Source organism: Amphiprion ocellaris, chromosome 23, assembly GCF_022539595.1.
Source record: "Amphiprion ocellaris isolate individual 3 ecotype Okinawa chromosome 23, ASM2253959v1, whole genome shotgun sequence".
In the NCBI taxonomy this organism is placed as follows: domain Eukaryota; kingdom Metazoa; phylum Chordata; class Actinopteri; family Pomacentridae; genus Amphiprion; species Amphiprion ocellaris.
The window spans coordinates 24,029,238-24,053,123 of record NC_072788.1 but is presented as its reverse complement, the minus strand read 5'-3'; the positions used below and the strand labels follow the sequence as shown (position 1 = coordinate 24,053,123).

Here is a 23,886-nt window from a genome sequence, read left to right as displayed (position 1 = left end):
TGGAATATAGTCCTCCAAACCTCCACACAATCTTTTAGCATCTTCATGCACATGTACATGCAATAAAACAGTACTGTAAAAACTCTGACGAAACGACAAAACCTTTACTGTTTTGATGTTTTATATTATCAAAAACTTGAGAATACAAACACACTGGCATCGAAATATTTCACTAAATGAACATCTAAGAAATAAAACTGAACACAATCTCAGTAACTGTAATTAGAAAGCAAATTATCCCATTGTCTCCTTCATTCAGGGAAATTCTGCTGTCAGTGATCTTTAAGAAACAGAAACAGGCTAATAATCAGCTGCTTGCTTGAATTATTCATCATGAAAACAAAAAGAAAATCCTAGATTAACTTAACAGCATCCCAAAGGTAGCAAATAGAGTCTCATGACCACAATAGGGCTCTTTGTTGGAAAGTAAAAAGTCATTTTTGGCATTTCAGAGTTCTGCCTCCTTAATCGTGGTTGTTCTGTTTCCACAGAGGTGCAGGACTTCATGTTAGAGAGAAAACTGAGCCTCCAGTGAAGAAAAAAATGACATTAGCAAAAAACCTGCAGAGAGTCACCAGTGAGTGGACTGAAAAGTTTGAGGCAGGAATTCATCTTCATCTGAAAAAGAGAAAAATGGACAAATGAACATTTGCAGGTCTTTATAATGCACAGTAGCAAGTTAAAGCTAATTTTACCTTCCTGTCATTAACTGGGATAGGTTTCAGACTAACGTCAGAATACTTTTTAAGCTGCATCACGTAGCTGCAGACTGAAATGGTCTCACCTTTTTCTGGGTTCTTGCTGTGGTTTGTCTCGAAGTCGAGGCTCAAACTATCTGCAGCATCTGAAACGAAACATCAGAGATGGTGGGAGCTTCTAGCACAGCGCTTCTCAAGCATCTCTTGTTACAACACCCCAAAATAGCATCTCACTTCTTTTAACCTTTTCTAATTTAACTTTAATGCTACAAGTTGAACTTTACCATCGAGTGCGGTACTTTACCTTTGTTTTTCTTGACTTTGTTGGGCACTGGGTCCAAGTCCTTGCTGGGGTCAGTCATCTGTATCTCTAGTAAGACTGAAAGACCAAGGAAAATGTCATCCTGTGGCAGACAAGCATCTTAAAAATACTAAAATATTAGTAGAATTAGTCCATGCTGTAGAAGAAGTTTAGCATTTACTGTATTCTTTGGTTCTCTTAAGATGAAAATACAAGTGAGGTCCACAATTTATGTGAAGATTTATTTGCAAACCTCAATTCACTTAACATTTAATTACCGAAGCTTTGCTAAAAAAGCCACCTGCTGAAGGAAACGTGAATGAATGAAAGTCTGTAATTTGAGTTTACAAATAGTTTGTATTAAAAATAGGTGTTTTACCGAGTTGTCTCTTCCAGTAAAGCAGTCCCAACACTAGCAGCTGCAGAGTCAACACAACAGCGATGGAAACCCACAGCAGGACGTAGATATGGAGCAGAAAAGTCATCTGTTTGTTTGCTGCTGGGAACACAACTTAAAACATGACAGTAATTTCATTTGGTGATGAAAAGTCTTGAAATAGTTCATCTTAGAATCTTTCTTCCTTGTAGTGTCCAAAACCTGCTCACTGCATACTGAAGATTTAATCAATAATTAACAAGATTTAATTCCTTTGACTTGTTCAAATGGTTTTCTTTTGAACTACTGGTTAAATAAACTAGACATCTGAAGACATCACAATTCACTTTAAACTACATTGTTTTAGTATTTTTACAATTTTCTGACCTATTAAATGTCTCACATAATAAGATTTATTTCCACATGCCTGCTTTGGAGAATGGTCTGATTGCACCTCATTATTTTTTGGCTAGAGGAAAAAAAGAAGTTCTTTCAAAGGCAATTATAATAATCTTGGGCGGTGCGAAGCCCATTTACAAAAGTGTCCCTGCAAAACAGTGACAGGTGAAGTATTTTTGTCCAACATTTGTACACTGGGGAGTCGAGACCTGGTCACTGAAACAACAATTTGCCAATTTTCAGAATGCGAGTTGCTGCTTGGATTCTGTTGTTGCTTCCCCCTAGTGAAGAGGATTTTAATGTTTATATCTGCTGAGTTGGACGAAGCAAAATGTGGTATTTTGAGTGTTGGTTGCTGCTTGGAGGCCGGTGTTGTTTCCTGTCATTAAGGAGATTTGCATCTTAAATTTGCATCTGGGGAGTTGGCCTAAGCTTTAATGATCTTAATCTTTGGGTTTTGGACTGTTGGTTTGACAAAACTAGACATTGTAAGACATCACCTGTGATTTTGACTTTATAGATCAAACGACAATTGAGAAAGTGATCGACACATTACTTAAAATTGAGAATCAACCCTTTGTACTAATTTGTATGCCATTTGTACACTAGAAAAAGAGTAAAAACTGTTGATTTTTGACTTTTTGTAGTGTACAAATGGTGTACAAATTAGTACTAAGGGTTGATTCTCAATTTTAAGTAATGTGTCGATCACTTTCTCAATTGCCGTTTGATCTATAAAGTCAAAATCACAGGTGATGTCTTACAATGTCTAGTTTTGTCAAACCAACAGTCCAAAACCCAAAGATTAAGATCATTAAAGCTTAGGCCAACTCCCCAGATGCAAATTTAAGATGCAAATCTCCTTAATGACAGGAAACAACACCGGCCTCCAAGCAGCAACCAACACTCAAAATGTCAAATTTTGCAGAAGATCTGGATCATGCAATGAAGTAGTTCTCTCATGGTTGTTTAGGTGAACAGTTCTCACCTCCAAATGTGCAAATGTTGGGGAAAAAAGCCCCAAAACCCATCGATCGCCACTATTTTGCTGGGACACCACGGTTATAATTGGTGAAAATAAACTTTACCTTACCTGTTTTGTGTGTTTGTTGTGTGTTTGAGTCCTGACTTTGTTTCACTGAGCCTTTAGAATCTGAGATGTGTAGAATTTATAGCAAAGTTGTGTCAGTTCAGGGTTTTGCTGCATTACATGAGCACATGTGGATGAAATAACCTTTCAGTCAACAAATGTTTAATTGTATCTACACAGAGAGGCCAGCATCTCACCTTCATTCACAGGATTCTCTGGGGTCACGCCTCCACCTGAACACGATATAACATATTTTGTAATGACTGCCACTATACCATGAGAAATTCAGTCATACTAATACATGTTAAATAGTTTAAGACTGTGGCTGCCACTCAGAGTCCTGGAAACATGCATACATTGGTAAGTGAGCAGAATGCAACTGTTTGCTACCTGAACTTTAAATTATGAACAATCCATTGAACTCCCAAAATCTGTTGGTGGGTTTGAAAAGCATATTTTGTTTAAAAAGAAACTCTACAAAATGACACCAGCCAGAGCAGATAGGAGACCACAACACTGAGAGGAAAGAATTGAACCTACTGGATCATTAAAATAAATGCAGCATGGCTGAGAAACAGTGAACAGAGGAGCAAGTTGTTGGAGATACATTCAGCATGGTGAAACATCTTTCTATAAATAATGAGCAGAGTAGACACAAAAAGTTTTACAAAACTGTCACGAAGAGACATGAAATGACACAAATGAGGCAGGAAATGACAAAAACAGAGACAACATGAACCAAAAGAGACACAAAATCAAAAGAATGAGAAAAGAAATTATATAAAACAGCAAAAACAAGAGAAATTGACAGAAACGAGACAAAAACAACGAAAAAAACCAGACACAAATGACCCAAACTAGGCACAAAATGAAAAAAACAAGACAGAGAGTGCCATGAAATTACACAAAACAACAAAAATATGACACAAAATGACAGGAGGAGACAACAAGAGAGATTGAAAGGAAAATCAAAGCTACTGGATGAATAAAATAAATGCAGCATGGCTGAGAAACAGCGAACAGAGGATCAAGTTGTTGGAGATACATTCAGCATGGTGAAACATTTCTACAGCTGACGCTCACTAAAAGTGTGAAAGTAAAAATACCTGTGTTGGATTTACTCCTGACTGCCAGCCAGCTTTCTGGAGATACTTCATGTCCAGACATACACTTGTAGAGTCCTTCATCGGATTTAGAAAGTCTTCTGATTGTCAAGTTTCCCGTGGAGCTGCTCCCAGTGAGGCGGCCATCTTTGTAGAAATCAGCTGTGAAGTTGGAGGACGTCGTCTTGTGTCTGCAGCCAAGAGTCACAGCTTCTCCCTCCATTATGGGATGAACAGGACTCTCCAGGATCACAGAACCAGCTGACAAACACAGCAAACTTTGGTTTGCATCAGTGTGAAGCTTTACACTTTCATATTTGAACCCTTTAGTGAAAATAAACCTACCGGTGACGTTGATGCTGACAGCGTTACTCCTCTGTTCTGCATTTTCACACCAGTATTGTCCGCTGTCTGACACAAAGGAATTCTGGATGCTGCAGGTCAACGTTGGGCTGTTGGAACATCTCTGAATGAATTTCTTCATGTTCCTCACTTTCCATCCGGCGGAGGTGTTCAACCCATCGCAGATAAAAGAGACCGGCTCGTATTCAAACAGCTGAAGTCTGGATGGAACGATGTGAACATTTGCACCTGGGAAAGAACCGGAACACCAGAAATTAGCAACTCAATCACTAGAAGACAGAAATGAGGTTTGTACATTATCAAAACATGGTGAAGCAACACTGGATAATTTAACAACTAGAACAACAACTTGTCGAAGAATAAATATCAAAGAACCTACAGCCCACAGATAACATAGGAGATCCCAAAAAAAGTAGATCTGTATCCATAATGCTACAACAACATTTGTTCACAGCGCTGCTCAAAATCATTTTAAAAAAGTGCTTTAGGAACCATAAATGAAGAAAACAAGATTGCAAGGCATGGACTCAAAGTGTAAAATAAAACACTGTAATGTGCACAGAAATGGGACAATAATAACCGGGAAGCTCATATAAAGCTGGGACACTTCAAATGAAACATGCCGAAGAAGTTCTATTGAGAAAAGGAGTGGCAAAATCAGAGCATTGTTGGATAAGATGTGATGCAATCATGATAAGGAAGCTTCTGCCAGCTTCATTTGTTGTTCTTTAGATGCATAAGTGGGTCAAAAATAACCCGGTGAGGTCGTTTTCTTGCAATATCTTTCCAATGAAAAGCTGTCATTATTTCATTTTCCAAATATTCCTCAAAAAACATGTTTTTGATATCATTCCATTAAAATTTTTAAACTTCTTTTTATACTTTTTAAGAAATTCTAATATTTGTATTGCTACTACAAGCCTCCATAAATGGGTCATAAATGAGCCGCATGCATTTCACTTAGAATCTCATGTAAACTTGTGATTCTTGTCAACTGTGGCAGTCAGGAATATATTTACTGTGGACCACACACACTATGTCTGTCTCTCTTTGATTTCGGCATTGTAACAGAAACTTAAAATTAAAAACAGAAAATGATACAAAGGCAAGACGTAATATTGCAATTAAAATCAAACTAATAAAGTCATAGTGCACATGATAATAAAGTATCATCAGCATAGGAACCAAGGTCTTGATCAAACTCATTAAGGGGTCAGAAGTTCAGAAAGATTCTGGGAAACCTTTGGTATCATCAGCTAAATTGAAAAAAAAATAAAAAAAAACAACTTTAAACACATTCTCCAAAGAAAGGAATCCTCATAAAGGTAGGATTACATGGATTTACAGTCCAAATAACCACCAATGTCTTAAATTTACCTGCTGTGCAGCTAAACTCCATTCTTGTTCAAGTATTGAAAGAAACAAATCTATTTTATGCCTGAAAAGTAACACTGAGATGTCAAAGGAGCCTCAAAATCCACATAAGGAGGTAAGATGAAGGCAGCAGCAGGACTTTTAACCAGGAGACCAGAGTTTGAGTCCTTTGTGGAACCAATGCTCTTTGACTTAAGTTTTGTTTGCTAAATTTTGGCACCAGAACAACACAGGTAGACATAAGGAAACACCACGACTAGGGTTTAGATATATAAATATGCTACCATTCAAAAGTTTGGGGTCACACAGACGATTTCATGTTTTCCATGAAAACTCACACTTTTATTCATGTGCTAACATAACTGCACAAGGGTTTTCTAATCATCAATGAGCCTTTCAACACCATTAGCTAACACAATGTAGCATTAGAACACAGGAGTGATGGTTGCTGGAAATGTTCCTCTGTACCTCTATGGAGATATTCCATTAAAAATCATCTGTTTCCAGCTACAATAGTCATTTACCACATTATCAATGTCTAGACTGACTTTCTGATTCATTTAATGTTGTCTTCATTGAAAAAGCTGCTTTTCTTAATATAAAAAGCTGCTTTTCTTAAATAAGGACATTTCTAAGTGACCCCAAACTTTTGAACGGTAGTGTATATAGCTGTTGTTGATGAGTAAAGTGGCAGGTTCAGGCCTAAAGTCTACATCTGGTGAGTCAGACGACACTTTGGTCGACACTTTTACGACAGCAAATGTAATTTAGAAGCTTTGTCAAGTTTAGGCACCAAAACTACGCAGTTAGATTCGTGAAAACATCACAGTTTGGGTTAATATATGAAACTTTAACATCTTCTTCTCCATTTTCTGTGTTATGGTTTGAAAATCCCAACACATCTGAGATATTATATGTTAACTGGAAACAAACACATTTTCCTTCTGAGTTTAGCTGTATAATAATGCAACTTTTAGGAGAAAAGCCTCAAATGATACGAGATAAAAATACTGAAAACCTTCTTTGGAAGTCAAAAAGCAATAAAAGATTGGAAGATGAAGTCTTCACACCAGTGTTTAAGGTTATTACAAGTCAAAAAAAACGTTGGGTGGGCTTTTTAAAACCAACCATTGTGGTAAATGTTGGGAACAATTAACACAAACACATTTCTTCTACTTGAGTACGTTTGATGAAGTATCAGCTCCTTACCAGATGTCTGAGGATAACTTTGCTCCACATGTACAACCAGCAGCATCAACACTGCAGAGACAAAAGAAGGCAGTCATGTACAATTTCTATAAAGTTCTATCTTCAAGACACATATAATCATTGTAGAAATCTTAATATTTGCACTTATTGTTTCATTAAACTTCAATAATTCATAAAAACCAACAGAATTAGACAAAAAAAAAACCTCCATCAAAAGAGTCATTGTGCACACAGTAGATCTTTCCAAATACTTAAAATCTGTTTCACATGTTCAATCTTACAGAGAAACATTTTGGCATTCTGGGGAAATTTCAAGCAACTTACATGTGTATATGTTAAACATATGAGGAAAAACGACTAGTGTGCTACTCACTGAGAGCTGCAACCTCCATGGCGTCTTCCTGCTGGCTGTCTGAGCATCATGTAGCATTAATGCTAAATATAATGGAGCTGTAACTTCCTCTTCCTGAGCAGGTCATGTCTGGGGTTCAGCAGACTCTAGCGCCGCTTCAAACGTGCTCTACAGCAATAAATTATGTTAGATTTGGGTGAAAACGGCTTCAATAAAACACTTGAGGCTTTTATGCATCAAATGAATGCCAGCATGCCCACTTTGTAGTGTTTAGACACCAGTAAAAATACAAAATTGGGATTTAGAGATTCATTCATGTCTCAAAATCGTCAGAAAAGCACAGAAAATATGTTGGTTCTGTAATTGTAACAACACATTTGAACCAATGTGTAGCTGGAGATTTTAATAGATGAAGGAAGTCTTTCAACTGAGCATGAACTGACTGGTATTATCATGCAGTGACTTTAATGAACCAAGTTTTCTGCCAGTTTTACACATTTTCTCCATGAAACTCAAACTGGAGCTGAGAACAAACTCCATATTCATGTGGGTCTGTGGCTACCATCAGGAGAAGAAACAGCAGAAATCCCAGTGAAACCAGGATCATGTTCACTGTTTATGTAGATATTCTTCGACTTTGTTGCCCAGAATCAGACTCCCAACGCCAGCTTTAACATCTGGAGGTGTCTGACGGACATCATTTAACACAAATGAACCATGGAAAATGATGACAACGTGAGCTTTTTTCTGGCCAAAACAATCCTAAGTCTTTATCCACCCAGTCTGACAGATTTGGGTTCTTGCACTTTCTTCTTCTCTAAAGTTTTTGATCTCGTATGTGAATGTTATGGCTGCATTTTTAAATTTTAACTGATGACACCAGTAGAGTAAACAATGTTTTTGTCATTCGGATGGTTTGCTGTTAAGCTACCGTGAACTGGTGATGAAGCCTGAGGTAGAATGGATCGGTCTGGGTTTGGTGGTTGCCAGGACAACTGTACTACCTGACTGCATTGTACCAAGTGTAAAGTTTGCTCTAGGGGGGATTATGGTGGGGGCTTGTTTTTCAGGAGTTGGCTGCTGAGTTCCACTGAAAGGAACTCTTAATGCTTCAGAAAACCAAAACATTTTGGACAATTTCATGCTCCCAACTTTGTGGGAACAGTTTGGGGATGGCTCCTTCCTGTCCCAACATGACTGACACCAGTAAACAAAGCAGGTCCATAAAGACATGGATGAGTCAGTTTGGTGTGGAGGAACTTGACCGACCTGCACAGAGTCCTGACCTCAACCCAACAGAACACCTTTGGGATGAATTAGAGGAGACTGATCCAGCATCAGTGTCTGACCTCATAAGTGTGCTTCTGGAAGAAAGGTCAAAAGTTCCCATAAACACTCCTAAACTTTGTGCAAAGCCTTCCCAGGAGAGTTTAGGCTGTTATAGCTGCAGAGGGTGGACCAACTCCATATTAAACCCAACGGATTAAGAATGGGATGTCATGAAAGTTCATGTGTGTGCAAAGGCTTACGTCCCAATTCTTTTGGCAATATAGATGTAGTATTTTATTACAGTGGTGATCTGCTATCTGACAATTGGATCAAAGTGCAGCTTTTTATTTATATGTAACATATTAACTGTGACAAAGCAGGTACAGTCATAAAAGTTAAAAACTTGACTTTTGTTTATTAGGCATTGATGATTTCTGTCATTTATCCTTCTATTTTCAGCAAAAAAAATGAATCAGATTGATCTTCTTGGAGGCTTTTCCATCAGTAAAACACATTTCTCTGAATACTTTGCTGTATGAAAGTGAATCATTAGTTTTTACAGCAGGTCATACAGGCTTTAATCTAACAAGCAGAGTTCAGGAGATAAGACAGAGCAGGTTCAGGTCACAATTTTGTGTGAAGATCGAGGAAACATGCAAACTGTAAGGAACTCTTTTCATCTGTGATTTAACCTTTAATTTGCACCAACTTCTTGTGAATTTAAATCGTGATTTATTTTGATTTCTCACACTGCCACAGATGGACAGTAAATCCAAACTCCGTGCGACGAGCGCCTTGGTTTTCCACACTGTTCTCATTCTTCTGGTAGCACGCTTCTATACAGGTAACGTATTCCTAAATATATAATATTACAGAGTCCTTTTTCAATTTTAGATGTATTATCCTGCATAATTCACAAAGTAGTGGTGTAGATAAAATCTTCCTGAGCTTCCTGAAAGTGTTGACTAAACTGGATTATGGGCTTCAACAGATCAAACTTTTTTGAAAGTCTCTGAGTGTGTCTAAAAATTATACAAATGCTTAAAAATTAAACGTGTTTTTAGTAAAATCAACAACACATAAAGGGATTTAAGATAAATTTTAATTTTAAAAAGTTAGATTTAATATACGAGTGCAAAGAAGGGTGTGTTTCGTAATGTCAAAACCCGTATCCTTGTTCTTATTCATAGTGCATATTAAATATCAAAAATATGTTAATAACTGTAACCATTAATTGCCATTTTTATTTTAAAATATATGTAATTGTTTTATATACTTTTTCTATATTAACAAATATTTATATACACTACCAGTCAAAAGTTTGGACACACCTTCTCATTCAGTGGTTTTTATTTAATTATTTTATACATTGTAGATTATTACTGAAGACATCAAAACTAAAACAATACATATGGAACAAGAAAAGCACTCAGAGAACGCAGTACTCCACAAAGGCTGTTCATTCCCCCATCTGGCATTGTCAGAAATGCAGCATATTTTTGTACAAATGCAGCATTTTTTAAAATTAATGTTAAGCAACATGAGGTTTATATGCCTTTACTCATTATGTTTTGAGCAATGCTTTTATTCTGAAGGATGTGTGCACTGATACGTGGAAGTGAAGAATTCTGTGAGAGCTGGGAAATTGTTACTTGTTGTTTGGCAGTCTGTGTTGATGAAGTTCTGAATGAAGATGTGGTGGTTTTACTTGTTCCATGAAGAAGCCAGGAATTAATTCCTTAACAATTAGTTATTGATGGTCAGAAATCACAGCACCATAGAATGGAGCCATTTAATCTAAATGTGCCCACAAACAAAATGACCTTGTGCTGAGTACAGGCATGTGTTATGCATGTGTATACATATATATATATATATATATATATATATATATATATTCAGGACTTTCACTGAGAACTGAGGGCTGTGTGTGCAAATAGAAAAGTTATTCTGATATTTTCAGTCTTGTTTGAGAGATTCTGAATACACCATATATTACCATGATATTTTTATTCATTTTTTTTTGTAATTTTTCCTTGCAGTGGCCCAGAGTGTGACGTTGCATTTATGAATGATGTGTTTAGATTTCTGTGAAAGATCTTCAGCTGAGCTCAGAAATCAGATGAACAAAGATTCACGTTTGGATTCCAGTTAAAAAAGTGGAGTAGCAGCTTTGAATGCGGATAATCTCTAGTTACACTTTAACTCCAGTCTGACTGTGGAGATCAGTTCGCTGGTAAAAGCGAAAGTGAAAGTGTCTCGTGTTTGTTTGCATTTTATGGCTTGTTTGACTGCAGATAAGCTCTGACCTCGATAACGACTGGATTGTTTTACTACTGAGAGATAAATGCACCAGTTAATCATTAACCTTCTTCACTGTGCTGCCATGTTGATACGCAGAGTTGGTTGAACTGATTATAGTAGCTGCTGGTTTGCTTTTCAAATAAGGTTTAGGTCATTAAAACTGGATTTTTTTATGTTCCCAACTGGATAGAAAAGCTTCAGATTATTCAAACTCATGCCGATTTAAATTTATAGAGACTTTCTGATTTATCAATGCGTGTTTTTTTCTGGCTGGAAATCATATAAACCAGTGACATCAGATAGTAAGACATGAATGTTTCAGGTAAAATGGTCGGTTGAACTCCATAGGGGCATGATTGGAATTGATAAATTTTCCTAAAATGTACTTTGAAAATGACATTAAAGGGTTTTATTTCCCTACTAGTCTGGTAAGATGGAATCAGTTTTTTGAATTCATTTCATTCAACTTTTCAAAAGTTTAAGATTATTTTGTGATTATTATTAACAATAAATACTGTTATGCAGCTGGAATGAACCCTTAGTTTGTTGTGTTTAGTCAAACTGTGTGAGTACAAATACAGAGATTTTCCTGTCTTATATATTTGCAAGAAAAAGTATGTGAACCCTTTGGGATTACTTGGATTTCTGCATAAATTAATCATAAAATGTTTTCTGATCTTCATCTAAGTCTCAGCAATAGACAAACACAGTCTGCTTAAACTAATACCGCACAAAACATGATGTGTTTTCATGTTTTTATGGAACATAAAATGTAAACATTCAGAGAGCAGAGTGGAAAAACTATATGAACATTTGTATTTAATAACAGGTTGACCCTCCTTTAGCAGCAATAACTTCAACCAAACGCTTCCTGTAGTTGCAGATCAGACCTACACAACAATCAGGAGGAATTCTGGACCATTCCTCTTTAAAAAACTCTTTCAATGTTCTTGCGATGTCTGGTGTGAATCAGTCTCCTGACATCATTCCACAGCATCTCAATCGGGTTGAGGTCAAGACTCTGACTGGGTAACTCCAGAAGGTGTATTTTCTTCTGTTGAAGCCATTCTGCTGTTGATTTACTTCTATGCTTTGGGTCGTTGTCCCGTTGCATCACCCATCCTCTGTTGAGCTTCAGTTGGAGGACAGATGGTCTTAAGTTTTCCTGAAAAATATCTTGATAAACTTGGGAATTCATCAGCAATCCATCCAGGTGTTGAGGCAGCAAAGCAGCCCCAATCCACGATGCCTCCTCCACCATATTTCACAGTAGGGATGAGGTTTTGATGTTGGTGTGCTCTGCCTTTTTTCTCCATACAGCATCATGTGTTCCTTTCAGAAAACTCAATTTTAGTTTCTTCCATCTACAAAATATTTTGCCAGTAGTGCTGTGGAACATCCAGCTGCTCTTTAGCAAACTTCAAACAGAAATGTCTTTTTTTGGACAGCTGTGGCTTCCTTTGTGGTGTCCTCTCATGAACTCTGTTCTTGTTTAATGTTTTACTTCATGTAGATTTGTCAACAAAAATGTTAGACATTTCAGGTCAATCTCATCACATTGATTGGACTCCAGCTTGTCTGATTCTGGGCTCCAATTAGCTCTTGAAGAAGTCATTAGCCTAGCGGTTCACATACTTTTTCCACCCTGCTCTCTGGATGTTTACATGTTGTATTCAATAAAAACATGAAAACATATTATTTTTTGTGCGTCATTAGTTTAAGCAGGCTGTGTTTGTTTATTGTTGTTACTTAGATGAAGATCAGAACACATTTTATGACCAATTTATGTCGAAATCCAAGCAATCCCAAAGGATTCACATATTTTTTCTGTGACATCATGTGAATTACCTGGAATTTGAAAAGGTATAACCTTGAAAATAAATAAATAATAATATGTAATAGTCATCTTTATTGATTAAATTACATTAATCAATAAAGATTGATATATAATACTGCTGTGGCTCTGTTTTTGATGCAAACATTCTTGTCTTTAAAGACGTCTGTTTAACTGTTCTTAAAGATATAAAGAAGATGTTTTCTTACTCAGGCGAGGCAGTTGGTCAACATCAACTAGTGGAGGCGTCCATCGGCATCACTGGTGATGTCATGTTACCGTGCCACGTGGAACCTGCCACGGACGCCACCGACGAGTTGCTGGAGTGGTCGAGGCAAGACCTGAACCCCAGATTCATCCACGTGAGGCGGGACGGTGAAGACCATCTGGTTGATCAAAACACATCATACATGAACAGAACATCGGTGTCCGTCGATGGACTGAAACAGGGAAACATGTCGCTGAGACTCTCCAGAGTGAGGCTGTCTGATGAGGCCACTTACAGGTGCTTCAGTCCAAGATTGAAGACAGATTCTAGAGTTCAGCTTGTTGTTGGTACGTATACAAAACTCCACAGAAGGTTTTACTGTCAGGTTTAGTTTTCCAAAGCTTTTTCTCTTGTGTTTATCAGCTGCTGCCATTGAGATAACCAAAGACGGTGCTGGAGTGCTGAAGTGTAAATCTGCAGGCTGGTATCCAGAACCTGAGGTGTTGTGGCTGGACGCTGAGGGAAACCTCCTCTCTGCTGGACCTACAGAGACAGTCAGAGGTCCTGATGACCTCTATACTGTCAGCAGCAGAGTGACTGTGGAGAAGAAACATGGAAACAACTTCACCTGCAGAGTCCAGCAGAACAACGAGCACCGAGACACCAAGTTCCACATTGCAGGTTTGGATCCATGATCTGATCCCTGTTCTAGCTCCAAACAGCTGATGTCTTGTTAAAATAAACATCATGCTGTTTTGTGGTTTAACATTTCAGATGATTTCTTCACGGATCCATCAGTTAATTCTGCCATCCTCGCTGTGATTGGGCTCATTCTGTTTGTTCTGGTTGTTCTTGTATTTGCTTTATTTGCCTGGAGGCAAAACAAAATCAGTAAGTCTGTTATCACATCACATATGTCTTATAATAACAATGATCAAACTTGTCCTGATCACAGTCTCAGTCTCTGAACAGTGAGAAGATTTTAAAACTGATTTTCATCCAGGATGTTGCCTTGTAAATACATGTTTGTTTGTAGAAAGTTTACATTAACTGGAGGCTGCAGCATTTACTGTTAAGACTGAATAAATGTGTGTCATCATTTACACACTGTTGGTGCAGAATCACCAGGTTTCATTTGATGTAAATGATGTCTACTGTTTCTGCACGCAGACACCAAGAAGAACCCTGAGGATGAAGAATCACAGAGTGAAGAAAAAAAACCACTGATGAAGAGTGAAAAAGAAACACAACACAACATTGGAGGAACACAACAAGAACCAAGAACCCTTCAGGAACAGTGCGTTGAAAGAGGAGATGCAGAAAGTGTATCAACATCTATAAAAACAGAAACAGCAAATCAGAATCTGATGAATGAAAATGTGAAGGAAACATTGACTGAACATAGTGACACAGCAGCTCAGAAACCAACTAAAGGAGAAGAATCACCAGAAGATCCCTCAGCAGCAGAAACAAAGACAAAAAGTAAATCCAGTATGTTGCCTCACAAATATGTCTTTTTTGTTTGTAGAAAGTTTACATTAAGTGAAGGTTGTGGCATTTACTGTTAATGCTGATAAGCTAAATGTGTGCTTTCATTCACACACTGTTGGTGCAGAATCAACAGGTTTCATTTGATGTAACTGATGTCTACTGTTTCTGCACACAGACACCAAGAAGAACCCTGAGGATGAAGAATCTCGAAGCGTTGATTCAGAAGAAGAAATAGAGCAGCACAAAGAAGAAGAAAATAACACATCAGTACCTGAAACATCACAGAAGATAGTCGATAGTTCGATTAATGGTCAACAGCAAAGTGATGAACAATCTGTAAAGTCTGGAACAACACCTGAGTCTGAGATGGAACCTGGAAGACAAGAAGATGAGGACCTGACAGATGAAGAAAACACTGAGAATCAGACGACAAAACAAAATCAAGAGGAGTCTGAAAACAATGTGGAGGGAACACAGTCAGTTGAGACCAAACCAGATGGAGAACAAAAAGAGGCAGGTGCAACAGAACCAAGAATACCCCAAGAAAAACGTAATGATGTTGACAAAGGAGATGCAGAAAATGTATCAACATCTATGACAGCAGAACCAGCAGATCAGAGTCAGATGAATGAAAGTAAAGAGGAAACATCAGCTGACAATAGTGACACAGCAGCTCAGAAACCAACTAAAGGAGAAGAATCACCAGAAGATCCCTCAGCAGCAGAAACAAAGATAAAAAGTGAAGAAACACCGAGTTCAAGTTCAGCAGATGAGAACAACGGAAAAGATGAGCTGCCAACAGACACTAAAATACCAGAAATAAATATAAAAAATGGAGTAACAAAGACGGACCCTGCAACGAGAGAAAGTGAAGAAGCAAAACATCCAGAAAGTTGAACATCAGTTTAGGGTCCGAGACCGAGTTAAAGACGACAAACAAACCAAGACGTGATGTGATGACAAACATGGAAAGAAAAGTAGATAAAATGAGAGATGTGGTAGACAGAAGAACACAACTAAAGAGGACGTTGTCATGTTTAGCTCTTTTACGTGTCGGTTCATGGACATCTTCTTGGGACGTTTGAAAGTTTTTAGCTCTTTTGTTTGCTTCAGGATCCTTTAAAGTCACCAGTGAGCAGTTTCTCCAAACACTTGATATCTTTCTAAGTTTTGTTCAACGTCTTTTATCTTCTTCAGTTTTGTTTTGTTTTTTTTAGCCTCTTAACAGCTTCTGGGACCAAACTCCAAAGCTGCAGAAACTTTTCCTGCACTGATGAAGTCATTAAACACACCGACGTCCAGAACACCGTGGGGCCTGAACTCAGCTTAAATAAACCAAATTTATCAAATACCTTGAAGTAAAACCTGGAATGTGCCTTTAAATCACATAGAAATTGTGGAAAATATGTGTATTTGTCCCAAACATGAAGGAACTTTCTGAACAGAGATGCAACTTTCTGCTTCGATCTTAATCATGACTGATGATGCAGATTAATTTCATCATTTTCAAGGTTATACAGTTTAAATTGTCCATAAATGAAGGCCGATTTAACTTTTATATTTTACTTTTTTTTTCTTTAAATGAAACACAGTCTAGACTCTCCAGATCTTCCATCATTTGATTTGATGATACTTGGCCTTAACCTTTATTTCATGGGGAATAATCATATGTTTTTACACATATCTTACCATAAAATGCTGTCAGTAGAGATATTTTTTCAGATATTTTCACATGATGAACAGAAATGTGTCATTTTTTTAATTACTTCATTGTTCATGTACTTGCAGAGGTGGAAAACAATCATTTTTTTGTTATTATTATTTGGACATTTCTGACATTTTTGAATTTATTAGCAGCTTTTGTTCCCTAATTAAATATTCAGGCTTCCAGAAAAAAAAAACAAAAAACAAAAACATTGTTTCTAATCAGTTAAAAATGTGCTTTTTGTTTTATTTCAAGTCTTTTCTTGAAGTCATGTCCATTGTAGATGTTTGTATCACGTACTGATTATACATGTGATGTATTATATATGAATGCAGTTAGAAAAATTAAGGCAAGTTGGGAAAAAAAATCATATTTTATTCCATTTTAGATTTATCTGGGAATGTAAAGAATGAAATGATCAAGTGATTAAATAAAAAGTGAGATCAATAAAGCAGATATCAGTGTTGTAGCTCTGTGTTTTAATTTTTATTTGCTAAAGCATAACAGGGCAGTAAAGGATTTATTTTTCATTCTCTGATTCCATAAACAAATTATCTATAAGAATCGATAATAAAACTGAGTATTGTCTCAAATATGATAAGAAATGATCAAATAGATCAAGTTGTTCAGTTGTAAATGTGCTTTTTATCACAGAAAAATGTCACAAATATTCCAACTAAAGTCACATTTTCAGGTGCTTCATGTCACATTCGGTAAGTTTTCTGGTGAAATTCCTTCCAGACGTCACAGAAGACAAAACTGAGGTAAAGTTTTTATTTATAAAGCTGCAGATATAATAAAAACAGACGCTGATGCTGAATTAGATGAAGAACTGAAAGGATTAAAGGTGAGAAAGAAGCTGAATTTTAATTATTTAACTCCAAAAGAATATTTAGTTTAATTTATGCACCTAAACTGGATTTCCTTCTTTAACTTTATTACCAATAAAATACACTAAATTGACTCTTTTTTGTTGTTTTGAATTGGGTTTGAAACTTTTCTTATTTATGAATTTTGTCTTTTTTTTTTTTTAAACATACAACAATAAGACATTTTCAAACATTTTTTCAACATTAACTTCCTTATTACCTACTATTCACGGCTATTTTTAATTTTTAGGACACACTGGTGCATTTATTTTATATCTATGTTATGGTGTTTTATTAGAAAGAGACAATACAAGAGGAAACAGACAAAAAATCATCCATCAAATACAACATTTTGATATTTTCTGGCTCTGATAAATGCAGCAAGGTTTCAATAAGTATTTCCTTTAATAAACTAATAATGCTTTAAGAAGAAACCAGCTGACAGTCGTTTCTTACAGCAGGTTATTCACTAGTTCCTGTGTCTTAAATATGTCAGGAGGAAGAAAGTAAATTAAAAAAATGTCCAAAATCAACAATATTTCAACGCAGCTCAACGTTCAGCTCAGCTTTAATCAGAGTCTCTCCTCCTTTTCTCAGTCAGGCGTCTCTGATCTTTGTTGTCTGGAAGACAGAAAATCAAGCTAAAAACCAGAGATAAATTATTAAAGATAGATACATCCTCTGATTCAGGTGTTCTTCTGGGAACTCAGCATCTATTAAAGCCACATCTGCTGTATGCTATCACTTATACAGGTTTTATATTTTGAATTAAATGACATTACTTTGTAGAAATCTGGCTTCAGTTTGACATTAAATAGTCTTTTTTGTAAAATGTTTGTCAAAAAAAGCAAAATTAAATTGACCATAATTCAGTGTTTTTCACTGAATGTAACCTAAACAAAATTACAAGTACAGAATTAAAGTCATGAGTCAAAAAAGATCATTGAATATGATTGAAAACGTCAGTAAAATGTGAGACTAACAGTAATAATAATGAACCTGCTTCACTGAAGTAGAACACGTCTCTATAAAAACATCAAACTGTTCATGTTGAATCTTTCATTATAAATAAGGTTGACTTCAGACAGATGAGGAAGTTCATCACGTAGCTCAGATCATGCAGTAAATATTTAAATAATGAAGAAGATTCACCTTCTGGACGGCAGAATAGACGATTTCTTGCTCTTGTAAATTCGACTCTCAGCTGCTGTGGGATTTAAGGCCGACGTGGAGCCTGATAATCCTGATTCTGCTTCAGAAACAAACAGAATTCAGGTTTTATTTCAGGATACAAGAAATAAAACAACCTACAAAGAAGATATTAGTAAAATTACATAAACAAAAATGGTCAAATTGTCAGATTTTCCATCGAACATTACAGCAAAGTTGGTTCTGGACAACATGTTTGATTGATTGTCACCAAATGATTCCACCTGGTCAATCAGGAACTGTCTGGTTGTTTGTCTGGTCAAACTGTCAGGTCCCAGTAGATAAATATCTTGATCGACCCAAATCCATTAAACTCACAACCAGATATAGGAAGTGTTGTTGCCATGGCCACAAGTGAAGATGGAAAAGCTGCTCTTTCAGAGTCTGAGATTCATGCACAGGACATTAATTCACACTAAAAAAGTGGCCAAAACTGTAAATAACGTCCTCATAAAAAAATCTGTATTTTTACATGCTGTGATTAGTTCTTTCACAATGTTTGACTGAAAAATAAACTGTTTTACTGCATTCAAATGAGCAAACCATATTGTTATTTTTTCTATATAATTACCAGTATTTAAAAGTGTATATTAGAGGTTTAAAAACTTTTACTGCTTTTGTTTTGCTTTTGTTCAGTTACAGGTAATATCCAGTGGAGTCACAAAAGATACATTAATTTATATACTGACTGTAAAAAGAAAAAAAAATCCAAAACTGTACCTAAAGTAAAAAAAAAAAGATCTTTATTTTACACATTTTAGTTTGTTTTTAACCAACAAATTGCAGAGCTTTTCTGTATGCATCAGCAGAAATACAGACATTTGTCATTATCATCATTTTTATATATATTTTTTTAAATATTAAAGTATACAGTAACAGTCTTTTCAATTTATAGTTATAAGTTTTAGTATTATTTTACATTAGACATAAAATGACATTTTTTTTTCATTTATTCATGTTATTGTATTTATATTTAAAATATCTTAAAAAATAATATGCAAAATAAAAAGGAAAATATCTGTAAAATTACAGATTCTTTATTTAAGTGGACAATTTGCTGCCTTAATGTGGTCATAATTGTTGAATTCATTCATTTAATTTGTTTTTTTTGAATAGATTCCAAACGGACATGATAATAATTGACTATGATTAACAGTAACTGACAGCTAAAGTCTGCATTTGAACCTTGTTTGTCACATGCATTGGAAGGTTTCACAGCTAAACATGTTCATAAAGGTTCTTTCAGCGTCCCTTCATGGTTCTGCATCATTTCATTAAACATATGAAAAGTAATAAATGATCCAAACACATGCAGTTGATCAGATACCAACCAGGCCGTCGTGTCTCTTTCAAAGTGGAGTAAACGGCTTGAACTGAGGAATCGTCTGCATCTGGAGATGAGAAACCATCAGAGTTAAATATAAACACTGATGCAGACACACTGAAAGGTTTTTTTTTAACCCTCCTACCTTCTGTTGCTGGTTTTCTGCTGTGGTTTGACTCACGACTCAAATTATCTCCTGCATCAGCAGCGTCTGAAACCAAAATAAATCCAGGAGGCCTCAGCTTTCTGTGGTAACTGACACTTTGAGCTGCTTTTATTCTCCTGTTCTGAGAATCAGGCCTGGTTGTGTTCTTCACATGATGTTAAATGATGAAATTAAAAATAAACCTTTGTCTCGTCTCTTCTTAGTGAAGACGACTGCGTAGGTCAAACCGTCCACATCATCTCCAGCTTCACCTCCAGACACTGAAACATAACAGTTAGAAAATGTTAGTGAACATGAGCCAATATCTGCATTTAAACTAATAAAAAACAACTAAATATTCTCACATACACACATTTATAAACCAATGAATCCACTCTGAACTCTGTTTCTTAATTATTAGCATATGTCAGTAAAACTAAACATATTCTGTTAAAAAAAATCTCAATTTAAAGTTTGATTTCAGTTGATAGTCAGTTGCAGAGTTATTTTTTTTAAATGTAGATTCTTTCAAATAATTTCAAATTTCTGTAAAATCATGATAAAAACAGTGGAATATAGTGGAGTTTTCCAGTCAAACACTGTAAAAGAATAAAAAATAAATCTTTGTGTGGACCTTATTAACACTTTTGTTCTGTTTTCTTTCATTTAAGATGGAAATTTCCACATTTTCCCTTTTATTTCTTTAATTATTATCTGTAAAGTAAGAAAACAAGAAAAATTTGTAAAATAGCAGGAAATTTACATTAAAAACTGTGACAAAGCTTCATTTTTTACAGCGTAAATGAACACAGCACATTAAAATTATGATCAAAACTAAACAGTTTGTAGCCTTCAAAGTAAAAATGAATATTTAAAAATGTCCGTTTGACTATCTGGTTGCAAAGAATCTCAATTCAGACAAAATGTGCAGTTTTCCATCAGATCTGTGTTTTCTCACCTCCTAAAGCTGCTTCGTCTGAGTTTGATGCTGCTGTTGGCGTCTCTGAAGAAGCTGGTGGAGAGAAAAGCAAACATAAAGATCATAAAAGTGAGCAGAGACACCACAAAAAACAGGTTTCAGATGCAGATTATTGTTAAAAGGAATCTCTGTACTGTTTGATGCACTTCTGTTAGATGTTCTTTGCACTTGTGCAACACCTTAAAACTGTATATTTAGAGGAAACAATCCATTTTTCAGTACCTCTGCGTTTCCTGCAGTAAATAAATGCGACCGGCAGCAGAACCATCAGAGGAACCAACATCAGGACGAGGCCAAGAGGAGATTCAGGTTCATCAGACGGCGTCTCTTCATGAGGTGTTGGAAAGATGATGGAAACGGAATTTGCTGCAACTTTACAAATGACACCAAACATGGAGTTTTTTCTCTCTTTAAACCACATTTTGTGACTAAAAAAGGAATAAACAGCTACAACTTTGAAACTGGAGCAACAAAATGCTGAAGTTAGACTTTATTTTATACCCTGTGAAGTCAAAAAATCAGTTTAACTGTCAAACTAACTGCAGTTTGTACATTTAGCATCATATCATCAGGTATAATATCTACACTCTTATTGCCACTATTGAGTTCAAAATGGTTCCTTGAGGTGATGTTTCTAAAAGAAATGTTTTGTGGAGTTTGGAGATCCTTTGTAAACTTTATTATTATAGTTTAACTTTCTATCACCCAAATCAATAAAAAATATACAAGATTGTTGATGTTCCTCAGTCAGATGAAGACTTTTTTTCATTTTTATTATATATCTTTAAGCAATGAGACCTTTATATAAGTTAAAAATCTGTCTCTAAAAATCACATTATTATAGATATGTATTATAAATCTAAAGAGCTGCATTATTTATTGTGCAAACTGTTAATAGTTACTTGATAATTCATTACATTTAGTAGAAAATTCTATATATTATTGAAATATTGAGACTTTAAAATCTATTGATACTACAGAAAAACATGAGAATAATTTTCCCTTATCATAAAATAAACCAAACATGTTCAGATATCAGAATATTAGGTTTAAACAATAAAACTGATAAGGTGTAAATGCGAGTCTCTACAGTTCCCTAACAGGGTTCCTTGAATATCTGAGTTCCTTGAGGTTCTCCTGGTTCTAAATGTGGTTCTAAATGACCAAGATATCTTTTCCTGTCTCACCTCCGACAGCCAGGAAACTTTCTGGTGACGTTCCAACGCCGTCGATGCTGCACTTGTAAAATCCTTCATCAGACTTGGAGACGTTGTGAAGCGCCATCTGCTCTGAACGACTCCCTTCAATGAGGACGCCATCTTTGTAGAAATCTGCCGTTTGCTTTGTGGAAGTCTTTCTACTTTGGCAGCGAAGAGTCACATTGTCTCCCTGAAACACAGGAAATGCAGGACTGTCCAGAATGACAGAACCAGCTGAACAACGTGGAGGAAAAATAAAGTGTTAATGCTGTTAATCACAACAGAAAACTGAAGATAATGTAGAGACGTGAGGAGAAAGAAACCATAACGTGAAAATACAGAAATAAGAACATAGGCTTGGGTGTTAAAATCCACAAACTGGAAAAAAAAGGTTCTTATAACAGAGATAAATCTTACATTAATGTATTGATTAAATAAAGGCTGTTAATTTGTGGATCTTTTGCAAAAATGCTGATTTATATAAACAAATATCCGTAAAGTGTTCATTTGTTTTCAACTAAATCATTGCTAATTTTGTTGATTATATTTGGCAAAATATGGACAAATATGCAAAATATTACATTTCAGTGTCAGATTGGAAAAACTGGACAAGAAGCTTCAGTTATTATTCAAAAATAAATACAAAAACGTACCAGTGATGGTGATGCTGACTCTGTTGCTTCTCTCTCCAGCTCCAGACTCACACCAGAATTCTCCACTGTCTGTTGAATAAATTTTAGAAATCGTGCAGGAGGATGAAGTTTTCATGATTTTACAAACTGGATGAAACTCCTCAGCATTGCTGGTTCCTTTCAATTTAATGGAACCTTCGGTTCCCTCACAATGAAAAGACAAAGACTCATAGTCAAAGTGCTGAAGCCTGTTTGGATCGACTCGAAGCAAAACTGCATCTGAAAAAGAAAAGTTTGAAAGGATGTTTGTGGAAAATATAACAGAACATGCTGATATTTATTTGTAAAATATGATCAACTAAACAACATTTACTTTGAGGAAATTGTGCCAAAAACAGCATCTTTTCTTTGTTACTCACCACTTTTGTGAATGTGAATCTCCAGCAGGAATTCAAGCATCACTAGTAAAACAAGAGAATTATCCATAAATCTTGTGATGTGGGAGACTGTCAAAGTTTGAATAAAAGTCAGAAAGCTGAACTCACACAGCCTGAAGCAGAGAGTTGTAGCCTCCATACTGACTTGCTGCTGACTGCAGGAGGGCGACACTGAAATAGAGCTGAAGTATGACGTTGGGGAGGGAGGTGGGTTTGATCTTCCTGTTTGGTCTCATGTTCATGCACAAGTTTCAACAGACAGCAGTCTGACAGTGCTGATGTTATTATATTTGGAGAATAATCGAACCCAAATGAGAGTCACACAGAGAAGGCAGACAGGCAGAGTATCAGAAGGCTTTATTTAAACAAAAACCAAAATACATTAGCAAAAGGCAGGTACACCACAGAACTAATACAACTAAACTAGATGGGAACCTCACAGAAGAGGAAACTAAGATCGAGGGTAAAACTAAACCAAAACTTAATACAAAGAACAAGCACAACCCAAACTAAACTAAAAAGACAGACAGGCAGACAGAAACTAGATGAACAACAGGAGGCTGGATACAGAGACCAAACCGGTGGAAAAGAGCTGAGTCCATGACAGGATTTGAAGACAAAGCAAGGACAGGTGGAACTCCAAGTGGAAAGCTGAGTCCATGTGGGGATGTGAGTTTGGAGATGAGCAGGGATCTGACAGTCTATGGTCCAGCAGAGCCAGACTGAAAGAACCAGGCTTATAAAGTGTGCAGGTGAGCTGATTGCTGCAATGAGAGTCACCTGCAGTGATCAGCTGAGTGCAGACAGGTGAAGCAGGGAGAGACAGAAGGTGAATGAGAGGGAGAGAGAGAGAGACAGGCAGACAGATGCAAACAAAGGGAGCTAGAGGGACAGGTAGAGAGAGTGATATAGGAGGGAGAAAGAAAGAACAGCTTGAGAAGGAGGCAGAAGGGCAGGGGCTGGAGCAGGGATCATAACAGATTATGTGGAACATCAACTATTCTTGGCCTTTGAGT

The 23,886-nt window shown here is 36.3% G+C and overlaps 3 protein-coding genes across 5 annotated transcripts; 1 reads left to right on the top strand and 2 right to left on the bottom strand.

Moving 5' to 3' along the window:
• Positions 1 to 116: 116 nt before the first annotated feature.
• Positions 117 to 7,305, bottom strand: LOC118471777 (uncharacterized). Its single transcript, XM_035958118.2, has 10 exons — positions 7,287 to 7,305; positions 6,914 to 6,964; positions 4,313 to 4,558; positions 3,971 to 4,228; positions 3,062 to 3,097; positions 2,868 to 2,927; positions 1,379 to 1,510; positions 1,003 to 1,077; positions 785 to 844; positions 117 to 618 (listed from the first exon to the last, which is right to left on the bottom strand). Exons 1-10 carry the CDS (start codon positions 7,303 to 7,305, stop codon positions 572 to 574), a joined length of 984 nt encoding a protein of 327 aa, XP_035814011.2. The 3' UTR covers positions 117 to 571.
• A 1,762-nt stretch (positions 7,306 to 9,067) lies between these two features.
• LOC111583234 (immunoglobulin A1 protease-like) lies at positions 9,068 to 16,545 on the top strand. Of its 2 annotated transcripts, none has more exons than XM_023292214.3 (7): positions 9,068 to 9,196; positions 9,294 to 9,378; positions 12,886 to 13,227; positions 13,304 to 13,561; positions 13,655 to 13,771; positions 14,051 to 14,371; positions 14,547 to 16,545. In XM_023292214.3, the coding sequence occupies exons 1-7, from the start codon at positions 9,188 to 9,190 to the stop codon at positions 15,266 to 15,268; spliced, it is 1,854 nt and encodes a 617-aa protein (XP_023147982.3). In that variant the 5' UTR covers positions 9,068 to 9,187; the 3' UTR covers positions 15,269 to 16,545. The 2 variants fall into 2 exon arrangements, with proteins under 2 accessions (XP_023147982.3, XP_054863474.1); XM_055007499.1 differs by having other exon boundaries at positions 9,070 to 9,196; positions 14,051 to 14,362.
• LOC111564312 (low affinity immunoglobulin gamma Fc region receptor II-b-like) lies at positions 16,537 to 23,165 on the bottom strand. 2 transcript variants are annotated; one of them, XM_035958134.2, is made up of 10 exons: positions 22,853 to 23,165; positions 22,455 to 22,712; positions 21,790 to 22,035; positions 20,825 to 20,974; positions 20,582 to 20,635; positions 19,827 to 19,904; positions 19,624 to 19,689; positions 19,486 to 19,545; positions 18,098 to 18,197; positions 16,537 to 17,566 (listed from the first exon to the last, which is right to left on the bottom strand). In XM_035958134.2, the coding sequence occupies exons 1-10, from the start codon at positions 23,007 to 23,009 to the stop codon at positions 17,539 to 17,541; spliced, it is 1,197 nt and encodes a 398-aa protein (XP_035814027.2). In that variant the 5' UTR covers positions 23,010 to 23,165; the 3' UTR covers positions 16,537 to 17,538. The 2 variants fall into 2 exon arrangements, with proteins under 2 accessions (XP_035814027.2, XP_035801139.2); XM_035945246.2 differs by having other exon boundaries at positions 18,098 to 18,194.
• Between the last annotated feature and the right edge of the window lie 721 nt (positions 23,166 to 23,886).